A 22,963-nucleotide genomic window follows, 5' to 3' on the forward strand; every position below is an offset into this window, starting at 1 on the left:
GTATAGACTTTGGTTGTGTGTGTGTGTATACACACTTGTATCCCAATACCTTATAGTTAACTTTCTTGCATCTGAACAGTTATGCAATGCAATGTCTTTCTACCACTTAGAAAGTTTCCTATATGTATGAGGAATTTATTGTAGCAACATGACAGTATTAATATGAATTTCTTTTTCCTATACTTTAGAGATTTTTCCTAAAGCTCAAATATACCAATATTTTAAAAGTATGTTTTTATTGATTATTTTTTAGAGAGAGGGAGAGAGAGGGAGGGAGGGAGAGAGAGGGGGGGAGGGAGAGAGAGAAAACATTGAGGTGAAAGAGAAACATTGATTCGTTGCCTCCTCATGCAACTGACTGGGGATCAAGCCACAGCCTAGGCATGTGCCCTGATTGGGAATCAAACTACAACCTTCCAGTGTGTGGTATGATGCTCCAATCAACTGAGCCACACAAGCCAAGGCTCGAATATACCAATTATTATAATAATTTCTAGTTTTGTTATTTAGAAGAATACAGTTTAAATACATGCAAATTATGAGTTATTTTATAATAGGGGCTAATAATGTTTCACAAACATGTTATAACCATCATATAAAAAAGACACGTTGATCCTTGAGAATTTTTAAGATCTCTAATTTTAACTATTTCTCTCCTTTTTCCTTATATATTTCTTGCCTTTTAACTGACACTTGAGTTCACAATTTAGTTGACCCATCTGAATATGGGAAATATGAACTAAAAAGTCAAGTGCATAAAGTTAATCTCTGTCTTAGCTATAGACTTATTTGGCCCCTTTTATTTTATGTCAACCTAATTCCAGAGCAATTTATAGAGTGCTTTTCATATTCAGACTTTTTGCAAGATCTCGGGTATGAAAATGTGTGCATAGTTTAAATTTACAATCAGATCCACAGTCAGACATTGTTGTTTCTTAACTAATTATTCCAAGTAATTAAAAAGAGAATGGCTGCTAAATAAATATTAAATAAATATATCAACTCTCTGTGTTTTCTTTATTGTAAATCCATCATTAAATATTTGTGGCATATTCTTTTTTTTGACTTCAGAGAGAAAGGGAGAGGGAGAGAGAGGTAGAAACATCATTGATGAGAGATGGAGAATCATTGATTGGCTGCCTCCTGTATGCCCCACATTGGGGATCTTGCCCTAAAGCCAGGCATGTGCCCTTGACTGGAATCACACCTGGGACCCTTCAATCTGCAGGCCGAATCCACTAAGCCAAACTGGATAGGGAATGTGGCATATTCTTAACATTATGTTGGGAGCTTAGAGTTTTTTGTTAAAAAGCTTACATAATTTGTGTTTATTCACATCTACCTAAAAATATCAAGACATGTTTGGCTACTGTAGATTGTTTATTTCCTAACCAATTTTATGGAACCTTGTACAGTGTAGCATTAGGTTTCCACATAGTTGACACTTAAACAAATGTTTCTCTGGTTAAGAATAGCATAGCATGTAATTTTAAAATTTAGAATCTTTAACATACTATTTTGTCTTTCCATATTGGAGATAGCAGTTGGTATAAAATTATGAACTTCTTTCAATCTTCCATTTGTAATTTTTTTCTACTACTGAGTTCTGCTCATTGTGAATGGCAAACATGAAAAGATAAAATAATTAAATTCCACATGACAGGTTTTAAGGAAGTCCCCTGTCCTCTCACCCCCGGTCCCCAAGAAAAACCCACATGTTCATTATGTTTTTAGTTATCTAACCCCAGACATGTCCCTGAAAAATTCTCAGTTCTCTCACACTTATGGAGCGCACACAGCATCTCTTTTTACATTTTAAAAATAAAATATAGGGAAATAAGTCAGACAGAAAAGTCAAGAACCATATGATTTCACTCATACGTGGAGTATAAAACTGAAAGCAACAAATGAAAAAACAAGAAAAAACAAACAAACACTCATGGAAACAAACAAAAACCACCACAGTATGGTGGTGACCAGAGGGGAGGGAGTGTGGGCAATAAAGGGCAAAGGGGGTCAAATATGTGGTGACAGAAGAAGCTTTGACTTTGGATTGCGGCCACACAATGCAATACACCTATAAGGTATCATAGAATTGTACCCTTGAAACCTATATTATTTTATTAACCAATGTCATCCAAATAAAATTTAATAGAATCAAAGATAAAATAAATAAAATAAATATTTCCATGCTGGATATTGTTACTACCCCTGTTGCTAATGGTGCAACAATAGGTCAGAAAGATATGGTTATATTAGAGAAAGAAACAATATGTAGTAATTGAGCTGATTGAAAAACCATCTAGCATGTCTTTGGCTACTCTTCTGAGATTAATTTAATAATACTTCATGTACAAGTATAGGCCTCAATTTTTATCCTATAAAAATTCAAATTCTAGAAACTGCTTCTCTTTCATAGCTGAGACTCATGACTTATCTCTGTCTGTTAGTGGATGATTTTACACATCAATTTGGAAATTTCATTTCAGAAAACAGAGCATTAATGTGCCCCACAGTATTCTTTATACTGGTCAAGATTTTAGAGGGATCTGATTAGTTTTGCTTTTTCAGTTTCTGTGCTTTGGGTGTGATATTTTAATTTTTTTTGGTAAAAATATGGTAATAGTATCTTTTAGAATAGCTAAACAAATGAGAATGTTGAAATGTAAATGAATAAACCACTGAAATGTCTACTAGTCTAATACAGAACAAGTATAAAGGTGTTGTTTTTAGACTAATCAATATATGGTGTGGATCGGATTTATAGATTTTATCTATTTTTTTATTCCTAATGCAAAATGCAAATCTGTTGTGTGTGTTTTTTTTTCCCAAGATAAATTGTTTTGTTGGGAGTCCCCCTTTTAACTTGAAATGAAAACTTTTAGAGGCCAAGTCTGCTTAGTGGCTTTGAAAAAGTGAATTCATCTTCTTGACTCACTCCTTACTTTTATAACTGGGGAATTTTTTTTAGTTTCTCTAAAGTGAATAATGCAGATCACAAAGAAGGTGCCAAGTATATGTTGTTTATTTGTTATAGCCGTTTTTATTCTTAAAGCTTCTCTTTTATTTTGCAGTTACCTGTGGCAGATTCCATTAACTATTGTGGTAGGAAATAGAAGCCATATGTCTCCAGAAGCAATTATTTGGGTATCTAACAAATCAGGTAAAATATATACTTTACAAGAAACTATTTGGTTTTAGAACTATTTGATTTAAGTTTCACAACTTAACCTCTGGTTTTAGCTAATATAAAAATATGAATAAAAACAGATTAGAGTAGAATATAGGGAAATGATTATCACATCTACAAAATTAAGTATAATATAGTGTAATTTTTACTCAGACTAATTTTAGTTGGCCTATGTAATTATTAAATTTATTTGTGTCTTTGATGGTAAATAGAAAATTTAAAAGTATTTATAGTACTAATTTTAGCTATTTCAAATTGTATCACTTTATAATTATAATGATATTCAGAACTCCCAATAGAACAGTATACCTAATACTAAAAATACAGGGCATATTTTAAATTCCATTTTCCTACTATCTTCTCTTTACAAGACTAGCTCTTTAAAGAATGGGTGAGGAAACATTTTCCATAAAATTCAGCAATTATAGGGCCAATAGAAAGGGATCTTGATTGGTCATTAAACTATTCCCTAGGTAGGGTCAACTCTCAGGGAGCAGAGAAAGATGAGATTCTATTGTTTCTAAATATCTTCAAACAAGATAGTTAGCTATTTAAATGCACTGTCAGAAAGCTATTTCTTTTCTTTTTTTAAAAAAATATTTTATTGATTTTTTTTACAGAGATGAAGGGAGAAGGATAGAGAGTTAGAAACATCGATGAGAGAGAAACATCGATCAGCTGCCTCCTGCACAGCCCCCACTAGGGATGTGCCCGCAACCAACGTACATGCCCTTGACCGGAATCGAACCCGGGACCCTTCGGTCCCCAGGCTGACGCTCTATCCACTGAGCCAAACTGGTTAGGGCGAGAAAGCTATTTCTTGAAGTCTATCTAAATCTTTTATGTTAGAGTGAGAAACGGGTCTCTTTTATTTGTTTTCCATTAATTAAAGAAAAAGCCAATTATCGCCCTTTATGTAATGTTTAATTTAGATTTAGATAGTCAAGTATGTCAACATTTTGCTTTTCTTACTCCTGTCAAATGTTCTGCCTATTGATATTATTTTGCTCTTTCAGAGGCATAATTTTAAATAGCCACATATATTTAAATACGATGAGGTAAAACGAAATAAATAACAACATGACTACTATTTATTCACTTCAGTCTTCTAAGGGAAACATAAGTGCTCAAAATACATATACACATACAAGAAAATGTTCTTACAGCATAATCTAATCTATTTACTAGAAATGTAAACACTTGTATTTCCAGTTGAATTTGTATTCAAATTTTCATGTTATTTTATTATCACATAATCACATATTATGAAAATATGTGCTTCCATATATATATTGTGTATAAAACATTAATATGTGATGTGTTGAAATGCTTACTGTAAAACTTAATGGCGTTTCTCATTTTGAATTGTTTATTATAATCTATTCTTTTCATTCTTGGAGTTAGTATTTATATGATGATTCTGAATTCACATTTGCTGTACTATTTGTCTATATACTTCTCTTTTCCTTCCATGTAGTTGTTTTATTTACCTACATAATTTGTTATGCAATGATGAGTGAAAACAGTAGGTTGTTATTGTGATGATCCAATATTAGAATAAAGTCATCCGCTTATATGATTGCTAGGAACATGAGAAAGAATAGTTTTTAGAAATAAAGGAACACATTTCTCATTGGGAGGTAGAATGAAAATGGGAAAGTTAGAGGAGTGCAAAGATATTGACCAAACATCAGACTCAGCCCCAAACTTTACTTTTAGACAGTGCAGGGATTCAGAGCAAGTCAGATTCTTTTTGGAGACTTCTCCCAGGTCTGTTTCCTTAAACCTCTAGTTATTTCCATGCTGTTATTTGTGATACCTTATTATTCCATACGAAGTATCCAGAATAGTGTCACAACTTTTCTTGAATGATAGCCACAGTTTTGTTGTATTTGAGAGGTTGCTTTCATTTATAGTCTTTCAGTACTAATCTAGAATAACAACATACTTGAAACCATATGTTTGTGTAAAATGTCATCTATGTTAATACACATGGTTGTTATGTACAGCCACATAGTTTGAGCCGTGTATAACTCTGGGAAATGAAATTTACATAGGCTATGATATTAATGGCGCACTTGCTAACCCCGAAGTTGTGCAGTGTTCAACCTGCAGAATATAATGTGTTATTTTCCATTAAACATAGCAGAGTCATCCGGTTGATAGATCATTGTCTCAGTTAACATGTTGAGGAATTTGTGGGCTCATCCCTAGTAAATCTTTCTTAGAAACTTCATAAAATATAAATCTTGGCATTTCTAAGAGGGAGCTAAAAGAAAGGCAGCCTTTCTTTTTTCCCCATTCAGTCTTATTCTGTGTTTACTTTTGTCTTGAAGGTGTTCATATTGATGATGGAAAAAAAACCCTGACATTAGGAAAAGATTAGCAAAACAGTTTGTAAATTCTTGTCTTCTTTTATACAGGGCCAGGAAAAAGTAGGTTTACAATTGTGAGTACATGAAACAGAGTTTATTCTTGCATTATTATTTATTAATTATTATATTGTTTTCCATATGAACAACTGTAGACCTACGTTTGTCCCACACTATATATCCCCTCACCAGATATAGTCTACTAATGTCAATGAAAGCTGTTTATCTATTAAAATATTAAGAAAATATTCTGGTCAATTCCTATCAACATAGATTAAAAATCACTTTTTAATTATAACAATTAATGTTTTTATACTTTTAAAAAATATGTTTTTATTGATTTCAGAGAGGAAGGGAGAGAGAGATAGAAACATCAATGATGAGAGAGAATCATTGATTGGCTGCCTCCTGCATGCCCCCAACTGGGGATCGAGCTCGCAACCTGGGCATGTGCCCTTGACCAGAATCGAACCTGGGACCCCCCTTCAGTCCACAGGCTGATGCTCCATCCACTGAGCCAAACCAGCTAGGGCTGTTATTATAACTTTTATTATCAGTAATATAGATTTAACTTCACAAGATACTAAAGCAAAGTCATGGTAAATAATATATCGTATACCTTTGATATAAATAAACTCTTGACACTTCAATTTTTATATTGTTTGGATGAATATCTAATTAATTCCAAGTTAGCCTTAAAAAGTTTTAAAACCAATTTATAAATAATTGAAAATAGGTAAAGGATTCATCTCTTTTGTTTTTACTATGACAATACTGAGGATGTATATATTTAAAATGTAGTAGCTTTCATGCTGACTGGCTATAAATTAAAAATAGCATGATGCTGTAGTACTTTCCTTAAGCATTGGTTCATATGAAACTCATAAGCCTTTAAATTGAATATTATTTTTATGCCTATTTTTCAAACTAGAGAATTAAGGCTTGAGAGATAACTTGCCCAAAGTGCCTTAGGAGCTTGGTTTTCTTTTCTAAGTTTATTTAGTCTAACACACACAAACACACACACACAAACACACAGAAACACACACACACAACACACACACACAAACACACATACACACACAAACACACACACACAAACACACACACACAAACAAACACACACACAAACACACACACAAACACACACACAAACACACACACACAAACACACACACAAACACACACACAAACACACACACAAACACACACACACACAAAACACACACACACAAACACACACACAAACACACACACAAACACACACACAAACACACACACAAACACACACACAAACACACACAAACACACACACAAACACACACACACAAACAAAAACACACACACAAACACACACACAAACACACACAAACACACACACACAAACAAACACACACACAAACACACACACAAACACACACACAAACACACACACACAAACACACACACAAACACACACACAAACACACACACAAACACACACACACACAAAACACACACACACAAACACACACACAAACACACACACAAACACACACACAAACACACACACAAACACACACACAAACACACACACAAACACACACACAAACACACACACACAAACAAAAACACACACACAAACACACACACAAACACACACAAACACACACACACAAACAAACACACACACAAACACACACACAAACACACACACAAACACACACACACAAACACACACACAAACACACACACAAACACACACACAAACACACACACACACAAAACACACACACACAAACACACACACAAACACACACACACACAAAACACACACACACAAACACACACACAAACACACACACAAACACACACACAAACACACACACAAACACACACACAAACACACACACAAACACACACACAAACACACACACACAAACAAAAACACACACACAAACACACACACAAACACACACAAACACACACACACAAACAAACACACACACAAACACACACACAAACACACACACAAACACACACACACAAACACACACACAAACACACACACAAACACACACACAAACACACACACACACAAAACACACACACACAAACACACACACAAACACACACACAAACACACACACAAACACACACACAAACACACACACAAACACACACACAAACACACACACAAACACACACACACAAACAAAAACACACACACAAACACACACACAAACACACACAAACACACACACACAAACAAACACACACACAAACACACACACAAACACACACACAAACACACACACACAAACACACACACAAACACACACACAAACACACACACAAACACACACACACACAAAACACACACACACAAACACACACACAAACACACACACACACAAAACACACACACACAAACACACACACAAACACACACACAAACACACACACAAACACACACACAAACACACACACAAACACACACACAAACACACACACAAACACACACACACAAACAAAAACACACACACAAACACACACACAAACACACACAAACACACACACAAACACACACACACAAACAAAAACACACACACAAACACACACACAAACACACACAAACACACACACAAACACACACACAAACACACACACACAAACACACACACACACAGAGAAAAGAGAGTTTTTAATACTTTAGCAGCTTGCTTTACAGATCTGTCAATTACTCAATATGGTTATTTATTGCTTCTACAGAGAATTACCTAATTTGATTCTCCTAAGATTCCAGTGAGAGAACCAGTATGTGTTATTATACCTGAGTTTGTTGCACATTGTTATCTGGTTGACTTTGCGCTTAAGTTCTGATTTTTCTGCAACCGGACAATGATAAGTAGAAAGGCTTAATCTCCTTTCTCTTGTTATTCCAAAAGAAGGTATAGAATACAGAAACATAAAATATAAATGTCCAACTACTTTGTGCCTAGTTTAAGTCTTGAGCCATTTTGGATACTTTCTAAATACCATTTTTAATTGTAATTAAATTACTAACACTTCAAATATAACTCCCATACTCTTTATTATGGCACTCATCACCACTGTACCTCATTAGGTCCCTGGAAAAGATCTCTTTAAAATTCATTGCTTGTCATTAATTTAAGGAACATTTTAGACATATAATTAACTAGAATAGAAAGGATATTTAAACAATATATTACAAAATCTTTTAGGAAATAATTTTTCAAACGATTTTATTTATAACAAAGGTATGTATAAACATATTAATGCAGGCAATAACCTTAAGGTTTTAGTTAAGAACCTAAAGTTAAAAATTTAATAATATTATACTCAACATTTATATCTTAACTAGAGGCCCGGTGCACAAAAATTTGTGCACTCGGGGGGAACGGGGGTCCCTCAGCCTGGACTATGCCCTCTCGCAGTCTGGGACCCCTCGGGAGATAACACCCTGCTGGCTTAGGCCTGCTCCCAGGTGGCAGAGGGCAGGCCCAATCCCTAGGTGCAGCCCCTGGTCAGGCTCAGAGCAGGGCCGATTGGGGAGTTGGGGCGCCACCCCCTGTCATGCACAGAGCAGGGCAGATCAGGAGGTTGCAATGCCACCCTCAGTCATGCTCAGGGTAGGGCCGATTGGGGGGTTGGGGCACCACCCCCTGTGACACTCAAGGCAGGGTCAATGGGAAGGTTGCGGCGCCACCCCCTGTCACACATAGAGCAGGGCCAAACTGGGGGTTGGGGCACTGCCCCCTGTCACACACAGAGCAGGGCCCATCAAGGGGGTTGGGGCTCCTTACCCTGTTACGCACAGAGCAGGGTCGATCAGGGGGTTGGGGAGCTCCCCCTTGTCATGCACAGAGCCGGGCCCATCAGGGGGGTTGGGGAGCTCCCCCTTGTCACGCACAGAGCAGGGTTGATCAGCGGGTTGGGGCGCCGCCCCCTGTCACACACAGAGCAGGGCGGATCAGGGGGTTGGGGCGCTGCCACTGTCACACTCAGGGCAGTACTGAAGGGGAGGTTATGGCTCTACCCTGTCACACACAGAGCAGGGCCCGTGGGGGGTGGGGGGGTTGGGGTGCCGCACCCTGTCACACACAGAGCTGCAGGGCGATCAGGGGGTTGGAGAGCTCCCCCGTATCAGGCACAGAGCAGGGCTGATCAGGAGGTTGGGGCGCCTTCCCCTGTCATGAACAGAGCAGGGCAGATAGGGAAGTTGTGGACCTGCCCCCTGTCACACATGGAGCCGCAGGGCAATCAGGGGGTTTGGGCGCTGCCCCCTGTCACACTGATCCCAGTGCCGGGGGGCCTCTGAGCTCCGCTGATCCCAGTGATGCGAGGCATTTTACCCTTTTACTGTATAGGATAGAGGCCTGGTGCATGGGTGGGGCTGGCTGGTTTGCCCTGAAGGGTGTCCTGGATCAGGGTGGGGGTCCCGACTGGGGTGCCTGGCCAGCCTGGGTGAGGGGATGAGGGCTGTTTGCAGCTGGTCACACACCCTTCAGGGTAGGGGTCCCCACTGGGGTGCCTGGCCAGTCTGGGTGAGGGGCTGAGGGCTGAAGCTCCCCACTGCTCCTTTTTTTCTTTTCTTTTTTATTCTGGGCCAGCTTTAGCTCTGGCTCCAGCTCTGAGGCCTCTGCTGCTGAAAGCAGGTATCTGGTTTGTTTGGGTTCTATAATCGAAACAATGTATAACTCCAGCTCTGAGATCCCGGCTCGGCTCGCTGAAACCAGGTTTCTGGGGTTTTGTTTAGCTTCTATATTTGTTACAATGTTTCAAACTGCAGACTCAGATGCCGGCAAGGCAGGCGGGGAACGTTGGTTTCCTCCATCACTGAAGCAAGCAAGCCTCATGTTAGTTTCAAGCTGCCTGGCTGCCGGCCGCCATCTTGGCTGGCAGTTAATTTGCATATTGCCCTGATTAGCCAATGGGAAGGGTAGCAGTCGTACGCTAATTACCATGTTTCTCTTTTATTAGATAGGATTTTCCTTTGGTGAATCAGACATGATTAATTAAAATGTCATTATGAGATTATTTTAGTTTTTAAAAATGCATATTTTTGTTAATTATTTGTTTTATTTTTAAATTTGTAAAGTGGATAACATTCTAAAGTCACAGAAATTGTGTGAATAAACACATTACATTTTTGAAAAATATGCAAAGTATCTGAAACTTAGGAGGTTATTAATATTTTAGAGTAATAGCTGATAGACTTATTTTCCTAACCACCATGGATTAAGCTGGGTAAAATCTCAAACTAAGAAAAATCTCTCCTTTTCTAATCAGAGAACTGTAGGGACCTTAAATGCCATCATATGGCCCTTAGGTGATAGGTAAGGAAACTGTGAACCAAAGAGAACCAATGGCTGAGGTCCACACATTTATATATAGGAAAACTAGAACTAGAGGTCAACTTTCTATTCCTGTTCTAATTCTTGTTTTAGTGCTATCCTCCCTTTAGAATTAATATAAAAATGTGAAAAATGTATATCAGATTACAATGAAAGCATTATATCATCTTGTATCAAAGAGTATATTGCAGTAAAAAGTCACCAAAGTCAAGAGACCTGAAGTGGACCATTCCCAGCTTTCTTGGACAAGTCAGTTAACCTGTCTGAGCCTCATTTCTTTATCTGTTCCAATAGATACTATTAATAAAGATGGCAAGAATTTGAAGTGCTATTCAAAGCACTGAAGACTAGATTTTTATGTTCAGTATACTTTTATGTTTAAGAATTATTTTGTTTTACTGTAAATTTTTGAAAATTGGTAATGAATAACATGCATTGGATTGATTAGCCCATTCCAATCCAGATCTAAACAATTAATGGTCATTGATGTTCACCCAATAACTTTCGTGGTTTAACCTCTTCTTTTGTGGAGTTCTATTTGACAGATTGTATTCTGTAATTTCAGTGGTGTTTTTTTTTTAAACACCTGTTTTGTAGTCCAGTGTGTGAAAACTTTGATGATAGAGTGAATATTGGGGGTTGTGCTTCTTACTCAGACTGGACACAAATATATAGTTTCTATGTTGTATTTTCTGGTTTTGAGTAATTGTGGAAATAAGACCTGTGGGGTGTGTGTGTGTGTGTGTGTGTGTGTGTGTGTGTGTGTGTGTGTGTATGCACACATGTGTGTATAAATTTTAAGTAAACTTTGTACATTATTTAATTTCTGAGAAGCATGAGTACTGCGGAAATCAACATCAAGATGATAATAAGGTTCAGTGAAGTCAGTAAAAGCTTGCATTAAATGTGAACGTAGTTCTCCCTCTGTATTTGATGGAGTTAAATGTGTAAGTTATAAGGCTGGTTTACTGGTTTGCTTTAATTGAATTACTGGAGAACATAATCAAGTTATCACTTTCCAAAGTGATTTAAATAAGAAGAATTTCTATCTTTGTTCTAATTATATGTTGTAATATTAGTGTCTTAAACAAATGAAGTTCCCTTTCCCAGCATTATTGATGATGCTGAGAAGTCTGTTATTTATTAGTACTTTCAAGAAAGAACAAGAAAAATGCCAGGAAATAACAGTGACTTTCAAATAAATGAGCTCTATTGGTAATCCATTTTCCACTGAATGAATTAAGTAGGATATGCACCTAAAACCTTTCATTTTATTCTAGCCACATATCCATATACAAACTAACTAGAAGCCACACAAATATAGTAGTATATTTCTTGGTTATATTTCTATTGAGAAAAAATATACATGCAGGTAATTGGGTTTTATAAAGAACAAAAATGTTAATTATAAGAAAAAATTAATTGAGGTAATGAGTAAACAATTAAAGGTTTTCTAGCAAATTCTAGCTATAGTGATTAATTGATTAAAGAGATTTTAATTAGGTATTTGGGATGGTATTCTTTTTAAATTATTCGTACTCTGCATACTTCATACCATTTTAATCCTGAAAATTTAAAATCTATTTTATCCCCAAAATGCTATTTTCAGAGCACCACAGACTAACTTCTTTGGACAAAGGAAACTGGTTGCTTGGAAACATCAATCAAACTGGCTATTTTAGAGTCAACTATGATTTAAGGAATTGGAGATTATTAATTGATCAATTAATCAGGAACCATGAGGTAAACTGGGTTTACTCATCAATGATCTGTTCTAATATGTGAACCTGACATTTTAATCCTGAGTGATTCCACTTTTTTTCTGGTTGACCTCACAGATTCTCTCCGTCAGTAATCGAGCAGGCTTGATCGACGATGCCTTCAGCTTAGCCAGGTATGTTTTCCTGCAGATCTCCACGATAAAACTCATGCCCTTAAGACTTCCTCTAGGAGCTAAATAGTATGAATGTTTTGAATAATAAATCTTTTAGAAACAATTTCTTACTCACATTCCTGGTGTTTGGAGATGAATTATAATAGTGTCCCAAACTCTTGATCAATAGCATCCAAAGGGTATTTCTGGGTCAGAAGGAACTTGATCAATTTTCTCTGTAAGTTCAATGTAACCCTCTGGAGGTTAATAATATCCTTCCAATTTTATTAATGAACTCTACAAAATAACCATTATGCCATATTTGAGTTTTGATGGAAAATGCCTTCAAGCTTCAGCATTTATTTTCTTGAAATATACTGGTATATCTTTTTATAATGTTCTCTGAACTTAATTCATCATGAAGAACTTATGCTGAAAGATAGGAATAAATATTCCTCAGAGTAAAGCTGTTCTGGACAAAATGTGTATCACTCTTGTAGCAGAAGTGATTATGCTAGTTATAGAAATATTTGTGTTACTTTTATTGTGGAAGGCCCCCTGCCAGGGAAGGTGCTGGCTTTCTTTTAAATTCATGCCAACTGAACCCATGATGAAGGCAGAGCCTTATCGTGGGGGCATATCTAACCAAGAGGTGGGAATGCCTCAGTTGACCTTCAAAGCCAGGTGCTGGGAAATGGGTTCTTAACAAAATCTAGTCAGGCACCAGGAACTAATGCGATTCGGACCCACCAGAGGTGACTATTTACGAGGAAGCTACAAGAATGCACACATTCCCTCTTCTATTTACCCTTAGTAAAACTTCCTGGTATTTGGCTATAAATAAAAGTTGCTGCACTGACTCTGGTCCCTGTTCATCTGTCAGAGAGCAGACGCCACTCCCGGTCCCAGCTTTCCTCTATTTCTGTCTCAGTCTTGTTTTATTCAATTTTCCTTAAACCTCGTCGCGTTCTACTCAAAATTTCATCAACCCCCGAGTTCTCTCTCTCTGCGCTGATCACAGGAAGAGAGAACGCCATTCCCCCCATATCTCACGCCACGAACAGGGTTCCCCATATTTTATAATTATATTTATAATGTTAACATCAGCTATTCCTTTGAAGAATCATTAAATTCCACTTTTTTGTTGATTTTTATTTTTTACATCAGTAAAATTCCTTAGAAATAATGTTGATCATAAACGCAATATATTTACTCAATTTTAAGAGTGATGAAGCAAACTCATATTTTTTAGTATTTTGTATTTCACATCCAATTGCAGTTTTAATTTTAATAATCTGATATTAAAAGCTACAGGTTAGGTCAGTGGTCGGCAAACTCATTAGTCAACAGAGCCAAATATCAACAGTACAACGATTGAAATTTCTTTTGAGAGCCAAATTTTTTAAACTTAAACTATATAGGTAGGTACATTGTTATTAACTTAATTAGGGTACTCCTAAGGCTTAGGAAGAGCCACACTCAAGGGGCCAAAGAGCTGCATGTGGCTTGAGAGCCGCAGTTTGCCGACCTAACCGTTAGGTCATTGATAATTTTTATCACCTGTTTTTCACATTTTACCACATCTTTTACTATGATAATTGTGTAAAACCAGTTAAATATGTCTGTGCTGATACAAACATATAACTTGTTCTACTAATAAGCATTGTTTCATACATAGTACCTGAAACTGTTTTTACAATTTGTGTATACAATCAAATTTCAATTCTCTTTCATGCACTAATAATTATACCACCCATAGCATTCTAATTCATTAAAACTAATGGGATTATATATTGAAGGCTTAATAATTACTGTAACAGCAGGCAAAGGGTCAGGTTATAGAGGTTGATTTTTATAAAAAGAAATAATGTAGAAGAAAGAACACATAAAAATGGCAAAGAAGAAATTATAGATGTTCTCAAATAAAATAAAATAAAATAAAAATAAAATTCCTTGCCTTTCTATTATCACTAAGGAAGCCAAGAACTATTACTAATACATTCTCTTATTTGATGAGTGATGCTGTATCAGTGCCTCATTCTGACCGGCATGTGGAGTTTTAAGCACAAAATTGCCTACTCACTCAACGGCAAATCTAAGGACATTCTATCAGCAAGGAAATCACTAATGAATCTGTACCAGGTGGATGTAGTTATCTAATGAGAACGGGGCAGATGAGGGCCGTTCCCTACCACAGCACCATCTAATTAGGGGGGAATTTAGAATAGCGGTGAATAAAGCCTACTGATACGGTGATATGTGGAGATAATGATTAAGATGCAGCTTTTGCTCTATAGTAAGATATGAAGACTTTGAAGAAAATATAAGGTATGATGTGAAGATTATTTTGATATAGAAGTTTAGTTATTTCATTAAGCCAGAAAGAGAATGTATTTAATGTAACATTGCATTGAAAGAGGCAGGAGAGAGAGAGAGAGAGAGAGAGAGAGAGAGAGAGAGAGAGAGAGAGAGAGAGAGAGAGAGAGAGAGAGAGAGAGAGAGATTGGAATCTAAAAGAGAGCTAATAATTATTAAGCACTTACAAGGTTCTAAGCCAGTGGTTCTCAACCTTGGCTGCACATTAGAATCACCTCATCTTCCAGAGGCCCAGAAATCAGGATTTTAAAAAGATTCCCAGGTGATTCTAATGTGCAGCCAAGGTTGAGAACCACTGGTCTAGACACTGTTCTGTTTTACATATAGGAATTTGTTCAGTTCTCACAACAATTTTATGAGATAAGTAGATATCTACTATTTTTATTCTCACTTTATAGGTAAGAAAACTGAGACTCAGAGGGGTCAAATTACTTGCCTAAAGTGTCACACAGCCAGTAATCGATGGGGCTAGGTTTTGGCCCATGTGGTCTGACTGTAGAGCCCGTGCTTTTGTATATATATCATCTGTATATCTCTATCTCTATCTCTATCTCTATCTCTATCTCTATCTCTATCTCTATCTCTATCTCTATCTCTCTATCTCTATCTCTATCTCTATCGCTACCGCTATCGCTATCGCTATCGCTATCTCTATCACTATCACTATCTCTATCATCTCTATCTCTATCTTTATCTGTCTCTGTTTCTCTCTTTCTCATCTAATCTATATCATCTATATCTGCATCTATCTATATATCTATATCTATATTATCTATATCTATCTCTCAGCAGTAACATTTTTTATTTTAAAAAAGAGCCAGGCCATATAGAAGGACTGAGGGAACTTAAAAGAGTAGTTCAGATGAATCTTTGTGGATCTGAACTGAGGGTAGGAAAACAAATAAGTAGTGATATCCTAAAGACACAGGACAGATGGAGATGGGAAAGAAGAGATCTTTTGACTCATATATGCACTAAATGTTGGAAGTTTTTTTTAAATGGAATATTTAATTTAATTTAGTTGGATGAATTATTTTTTTTCAAAAATTAAATTTTTGTTGACTAAGAACACTGCTTTCAGTGCTAACTGTGGAAGCCTTAAATGTTTGAAGTAAACAATTTCATTAATTTTTATACAAATTAACCAGGAAAATAGCAAATCTCATTGAAATACATATTAAACTTTCTCTTATTGATAATAAAATAACTTTCCTATTGGAATGCAAGTAAAGAAATACAAAATGAGATATTCAGGCAAGTGCTCTGCACTTACTTGGTTAAGTTATTCATATTTCACTGAATTCTAGTACATGTTTCATGTAGGTTTGCTACTACTCTGTGTAAACTTTCTTTTCATTTTTATAACACATCATGCTCTCTTTAGCTTCTTAGACAAGTAGAAAATTGCCCATTATATGAAATTTCTTCCCACTCTTATCTCATTTGTCTCTCAGGAACAGTACTAGTCACATGAAAAAATTATTTCACTTGCATTCCCTTAACTGAAGCCTTTCCTGTCTTCCCCAGTAAGAATAAGGTGACACCCTGAAGACCTCTGCTATAGCAGTTGTCACCTTGTAGCTCAACCACTTACCTTTCTGGGCCCCTGATGATTCTTGGATGGTCTTAAGGACCTGGCTTTGTCTCATTCATGTATTACTACTGCCTGACTTAATCTTTGGTACAGGATTTGGCCAAGATATGTTTCTTGCAGGAATTGATGATTAATTATTAGTTATCCAAACTATAAATATTCATGCTGCTATTTTTGTGCAATGAAGTAAACATATTCTAGGTATCCTTTTAATGTTTTTCAAAACACAAATACCACATGAATGCATTTTAATTGTACAGCATTTAAACAAAAGAGAAATACAATGTGAAAATGTTCTTTCCCTTCCCTACTCTGTCAACACTTTACCCTCCTCACAGGTAAAATTATTATTTGGTCTCTATTAATCCAGCAATTTTTTCTTTACATTTTCATACAGTTTATTTATTTTTTACATGAACGTAATGCATTCTGCTCTCTGGCTCATTTATAAAAATAAGTCAGGGAGGTTTATTCCATTGTTCCTGATTTTCCAATATAATAGCCAAGACGGCAGCGGGTATCCTTGAACAGTCTTTTGTTGTGCATATATGTATTTTTATAGCAACGTGCAAGTGAAATATTTGGTTCAAAGAGTAGAAAACTTTTAATAAATATTACAAATTGCATTCTAAAGACTTCCACAGTTTAACCCTCTATGAACGATGTCTAAGAGGGCTCAATTCCCTCAAACCTACCATGATCATGAAGTATCTTTTACATTTTTGAAACTCTGGCAGCAACAACAAATTTTCTTGAAGTTGTTATAGAACTAATTAAATTAGGCTGTACATCTTTTCTATATATACTATATATATATATATATATATATATGTATATATATATATATATATATATATATATTTGCAATTTGTATTTTTTTTTCTTTTGTGAATTACCTGGTTAAGAAAAAGAATATTAAAACCTAATAGAATATGAATGAGGTGTTTTTCCTGTTCTATTTTCTTACATATTTAGGATTTTTGGATAGTAACATTTTTTTGTAGCATGCATTTTTAAGTGTTTTCTCTATTTAATAAGTGCTTTTTTTTTTACTTTGTAATGTATTTCATCATTAAAATTTTTAATTTATATGTCACATCATTTCTTTTATAGCTTTCTGGCTATCTGGTTCATCTCACATAGAAGACCTTTTCTAGCTGAAGATTTTGGAAGTACTCTTCTTATTTCTCACCACTTTGTTTTTATGTCTATTGTTTCAACCCTTCCTTCTTGAGTTCATTTTTATGTATAAAATGAAATTGGGGTCTAATTTTCTTTAACATCAATACATTGATAAATAATCATATCAATTCTACTTATTTAAAAGGCCTTCCTTATTCACATATTTGAAATGATAGCTTTATCTTAAAGCAAATGCTCAAATTTAGGGAATTGTTTCAATTGTTTAATTGGCCTCTTTGACACAAGTGCCATATTGTTCTAATTAATTTAACATTATAGTATGTTGTGGTTGTCAAAATATTCTCTTTTCCCTGTTTAAAATCTTACATGTTTTCTCTTAAATATATATTTTTAGAATCAGTTTAACAAAGCCCATTAAAAATCTTGCTATAGTTATGACTGAATATGCATTGGATTTATAAATTAAAGTTAAATAATTAATGTCTTTCAAATATGGGCTTTCTGGTAAGAAAACATTATCTCTCCCTTTTTATCCAGGTCCATCAGTCAAGGTTTTTGATACATAGGTTGTGGTAACATCATATTATTTCCTGATTTAAAAAAACGATATGTGTTTTTATAGGAAACTAGAGGCCTGGTGCCACCTGTGGGGTCCCTCGGCCTGGCCTGTGCCCTCTCCCAATCCAGGACCCCCTGGGGATGTTGGCGAGCTGGTTTTAGCCCAATCCCCACAGGCCAGGCCAAGGGACCCCACCAGTGCAGAATCTGTGCACCTGGCCTCTAGTATGCATATAGGATCTTTATTTAATCTCCTCTCGCCCTCCCCTCTCCCCCTTCCCTCTGAGATTCATCAGTCTGTTCCATGTTTCCATGCCTGTGGTTTCTGTTCCTGTGTTGAGTGTCTGCTCCCTAGTGATTAGTGCACGTCATAGATACTGTTCGGCCGGTCAACCAGTTGCTTAGGGTTTTATATATATAGACGATACTGCTTCTGCACTTACATATTCTAATTTTCATTGCTGATACAGTGGGGCCTTGACTTACGAGTTTAATTTGTTCTGTGATGGAGCTCGTAACTCAAATTACTCGTGTGTCAAATCAACAGTGAACGAGTGAGACACGGTAAGCTGGGCTGATGTTGTGGTGTTCACTGTGACGTTCGCTGCGCCAATTAGTGGTGGGGTATCTGAAGCTGGCTCATAACCAGAATTTTAGCTCGCAACTCAAAGCAAAAAATCGGCTGAGAGACGGCTTGTATTTCGAAAAACTCGTTGGGAAACTCCTAAGTCAAGGCCCCACTGTATATAGGAAACAATTGATTGCCATGCAAATACTATTTTTTGACTTGAACTTTTAAATTAGTGACTAAAATGCCTAGATTTTTGTTGTTGTTTTTATTTTGTATTTGTGTATATGTGTTTTTGTTTTGTTTTGATAAAGCATTGTTAAATTGGGAGATATAAAAATCAACAAGATGCATTCCTTGTTTTAAATGAATTCACAATCTGGTAGGGAAAATACACTGTAGATAATGAACCATATTCAGTATATAAGTGCTATGAATAAAATATTATGAAAGCATTGGGAAGAATAGAATTAATGTGGCTTAGGAAGATTATGGAGCACATGATATAGGGAATAACATTAGAAGAATGAAAACCGACTATTGAAATCCATTAAAGGCTTATAGGTAGGAGAGCAAGTGTAGGTAAAGTGTAAACTAGATGGCCCTATGGCAGGAGAACTATTACAATAGTAATGCTCATGCTACAACTTGGATAAAGCAGAGATTTGAGAGTGAGTGGAATTGGCAGCTAGGTATGGTAAGAACTCTTATTAGCTTCATATGTGATGGAAACTGGAAATTTGAAAGATTTGCAAGAGAAATTGCAGTGACCACTGGATTTGGATATTTAACACTATTAACATGCTCTGACTACAAATTTAAAAAGCTGTAAAAGTGTGTATCAATGTAATGTAGGGCTATGTTGTATTTTGTTTGAAATATTCAATATACATGAAAATTATTTGGAAAATTTATAAATACCCCCCAAAGTTCCAGAGATTCCTTCTCCTTCTCCTCCTCCTCCTCCTCCTCCTCCTCCTCCTCCTCCTCCTCCTCCTGGCCCTGAGTGGTTTCTGCACTGATTTATTTATTTAGTCACCACTTTTCTAGAAAATTCAATTATGCTGAACACATGCCAATTTACTGCATTATTAATATCATAACATATTTATTCAGCCTGTGTAGCATATTTTAAAATTTTTTGTCATAGCTATTCCATTAAGAGTCCAATCACTTACAAAGCCTTCACAAGAACAGATTATTACAACTTAGTTTGAAAGCTTCATTAAGGAATAAGGTAGAAGTTATTTTTTTAATATTAATATCTTCCTAACAAAAAACATATTGCAGATTATGAATGTCACACTTAGAAGTGCTCTATTATTGGTGAGCACTCATTGTTAGTGCTTACTATAATTTTGATAAATACATGTTAAAAATTAATAAATACATTCTTATCGACTTGTCTCAGAGTTCATAAATCTGAGATACGTTAGGGAAACTGGACATCCAATACATGAGCCAGTGAACATACAATGGCCCTAAAAGAAGCAAATTATGACAACACCCCAAACCTACACGTACACGTTATTTTTGTTTCGGAACTCTGGTTTCAGAACTGGTAGCATTGTGAACACCACCTGAAGAGTGTTTGCAGATTGAGTCGTAGTATTTGGCTCCTTCTGGGACTTCTTTCATCATGGGTTTTACTAAAAGTCCTTCTGTTTCTTCTACCTGGCTCTCCAGAATGTTGCTTACAGTTTCTCTTGCAAATTATGTGTTGATCATTCCTTCACTCATTGTAGAGAATAGTAGCATGATGTGCCTGAAAAGCACCTGTGCCGATTCAGCTGGGCTAGATGAGGAGCTATATTTCCTACTTTGATAGCAGGTTGTTTAAATGTGTAATCTGCTGACCTTTCAGAGATGAAATGGAGAAGGAATGACTTAGAAACCTTCTGTGAGAAATACCTTGGCAGATTGGACGTTTTGTCCTGACTCCCCCACTCTGTTATGGTGATAATGAGCTCACTTCACTTCAGCTGAGCATTGCAATGCAAAACCTGATTAAGGATCCTGGGTGCCTCTGTCTCCTGCTTTATAAATTCCAATTTTATAAAGGATGTTTAGTTTATGAATTATTTCTTTAATCTCCACCTTTTTTTAAAGTATTATATAATCTCAGCATAAACATTTTTCTTTCTCAGTTGTGCTTTGTAATGAAACCATGAAAGTTATTAATAACAATAGATTATTGAGAATACTGATTAAAACACATTTTATATTGTGCTCACTGGCATGGGGAGAAGGGTGATTATTTAGCTGTTTGTATTAGACTCATTGGAGAGAAGTAGCCATGTAATTATGTTCTTATTTATCTTTTGTTGAGTCACCTTAATGTGTGTGCCAAAGGATTACAATTAAATAGGAAATCCTGAAAGTGATAAAATTGTTTATTGCAAATAACATTTATTGTTGCTCTAATCTCCTGTCATTGACTGGGGGATATTAAAATTATCTGGTAGTTACCTTCTCAGCCTTTCAAACTGGTGTGCATCTTATCATGCTAAGAACATGGCTCATAGTGAGTTCCTTCAGAAGCTTTCTGGCCATCCTCAAAAGATCACACTATTTCTCACATCTCTGAGGCTGGGATTCTAATGATCTATTTGTCACCATCAGCTAATGCTCCTCTTGAGATATACAAAAAGTTACCTTGAGGTCCTCTATTTTTTTATACCTTTTTGCATGCAATTACTTAACAATTCATATCCAAAACACCTCCAAATTGGTCTTAGTTTATACAACACTTTGCAAAGGTAAATATTAAATATAGTTTGAAAGCATTTTCAGGACATTTCACTATAATGAACTTGGTGTCACCAGCTTTTTTTCTATGATAACCCAGTAAAAGCTTAGAGTATGTGCCTGAATTTTCAAGCTACACTGCTCCTACATGCATACACTTGTTAGCCCAAAGTTAGAGAGTGAGGTAACATGTTCCTTTGTCATAGGCTATTCCATCTGAAATATTCAAAGTACATGAAAATTCTTTGGAAAATTTGTCATGGTTGATAGACCACTTCACTTCTATGTTTAGAATCTTTTGAGAATGAGCCCCAGGTGTTGCCCTGGGAAGGAGAATTTAGGAGGAGGTACCATACCAGGGACTTCTGGGAAGTACACACCTCCTGAGACACTAAGGGCAGGCCTGTGGCTCTTGAGGATGTCACACTTTCTTAGAGACTAATAAATTGTACTGTATTAAATCAAAAACACATCTGTAACCCTCCAGGGCCAACTTTGTTTCAGCTCTGTAGGTGAAAGTGTTTTAATATTAATGTCTAATGTCTGAGAGTGCTAAGTAAAAAGTATAAGAGACAGTTTGGCATCGTTTCTATAGGTTTGATTCATTTTCATAGCAAACAGCCGTCACTCTTGAGTTACAAAAGTATGGGTGATGTTTGTAGGTTACATGGGTTTGCATGAGCTATTCTGTTTAAAGAATAAGTGGTATACATTTCCAAATGCAAACACAAATTTGTTTGCATATATATATGCTCTTTAACATCTCACGATTTCAAAACAATTTTATAATTAATGTTGTAGTTAGTACTGTCCAGTTATATTTGACACAAAACTGTGATGTTTTTTGTTCTCTAATTGTTTTGAAACCTGAGCCTGATATTGCATGATAATTTATTCTAGAATCTCTGAGCTCCCCCAAGAATTTAAAATACTTGACTGTCCACAAATAATTTAAACTATTTAGGCAGAGCCCCTTCAAAATGGTCATTTATACCGTCAACTTTACTTGAACAAATATTTGTAATATATATTTTTAACATAAAGACCTGAATTATTATCTTAGTGTTTCTCCTTTACGAATTTGAGTTTTCCCTTCTGCTGCTTGCTGGGAATCTTTTCATATTCAGGTGCAGTGCTCCTTTGCACATGATCTAAGAGACCGCCTACATCAGAATCACCTGAGA

At 36.0% G+C, this 22,963-nt stretch overlaps 1 protein-coding gene across 1 annotated transcript in view; it reads left to right on the forward strand.

Annotated features, from left to right (window-relative positions):
* Nucleotides 1–22,963, forward strand: part of TRHDE (thyrotropin releasing hormone degrading enzyme) — a 394,910-nt gene that overhangs the window by 288,688 nt on the left and 83,259 nt on the right. The window contains exons 10-12 of the mRNA XM_059683656.1: nucleotides 3,075–3,163; nucleotides 12,529–12,662; nucleotides 12,758–12,813. Of these exons, the coding sequence (XP_059539639.1) occupies nucleotides 3,075–3,163; nucleotides 12,529–12,662; nucleotides 12,758–12,813 (279 nt within the window). The remainder of the gene's footprint in view (nucleotides 1–3,074; nucleotides 3,164–12,528; nucleotides 12,663–12,757; nucleotides 12,814–22,963) is intronic.

The sequence above is a fragment of the Myotis daubentonii genome, chromosome 2 (genome assembly GCF_963259705.1).
Source record: "Myotis daubentonii chromosome 2, mMyoDau2.1, whole genome shotgun sequence".
NCBI classification, from domain to species: domain Eukaryota; kingdom Metazoa; phylum Chordata; class Mammalia; order Chiroptera; family Vespertilionidae; genus Myotis; species Myotis daubentonii.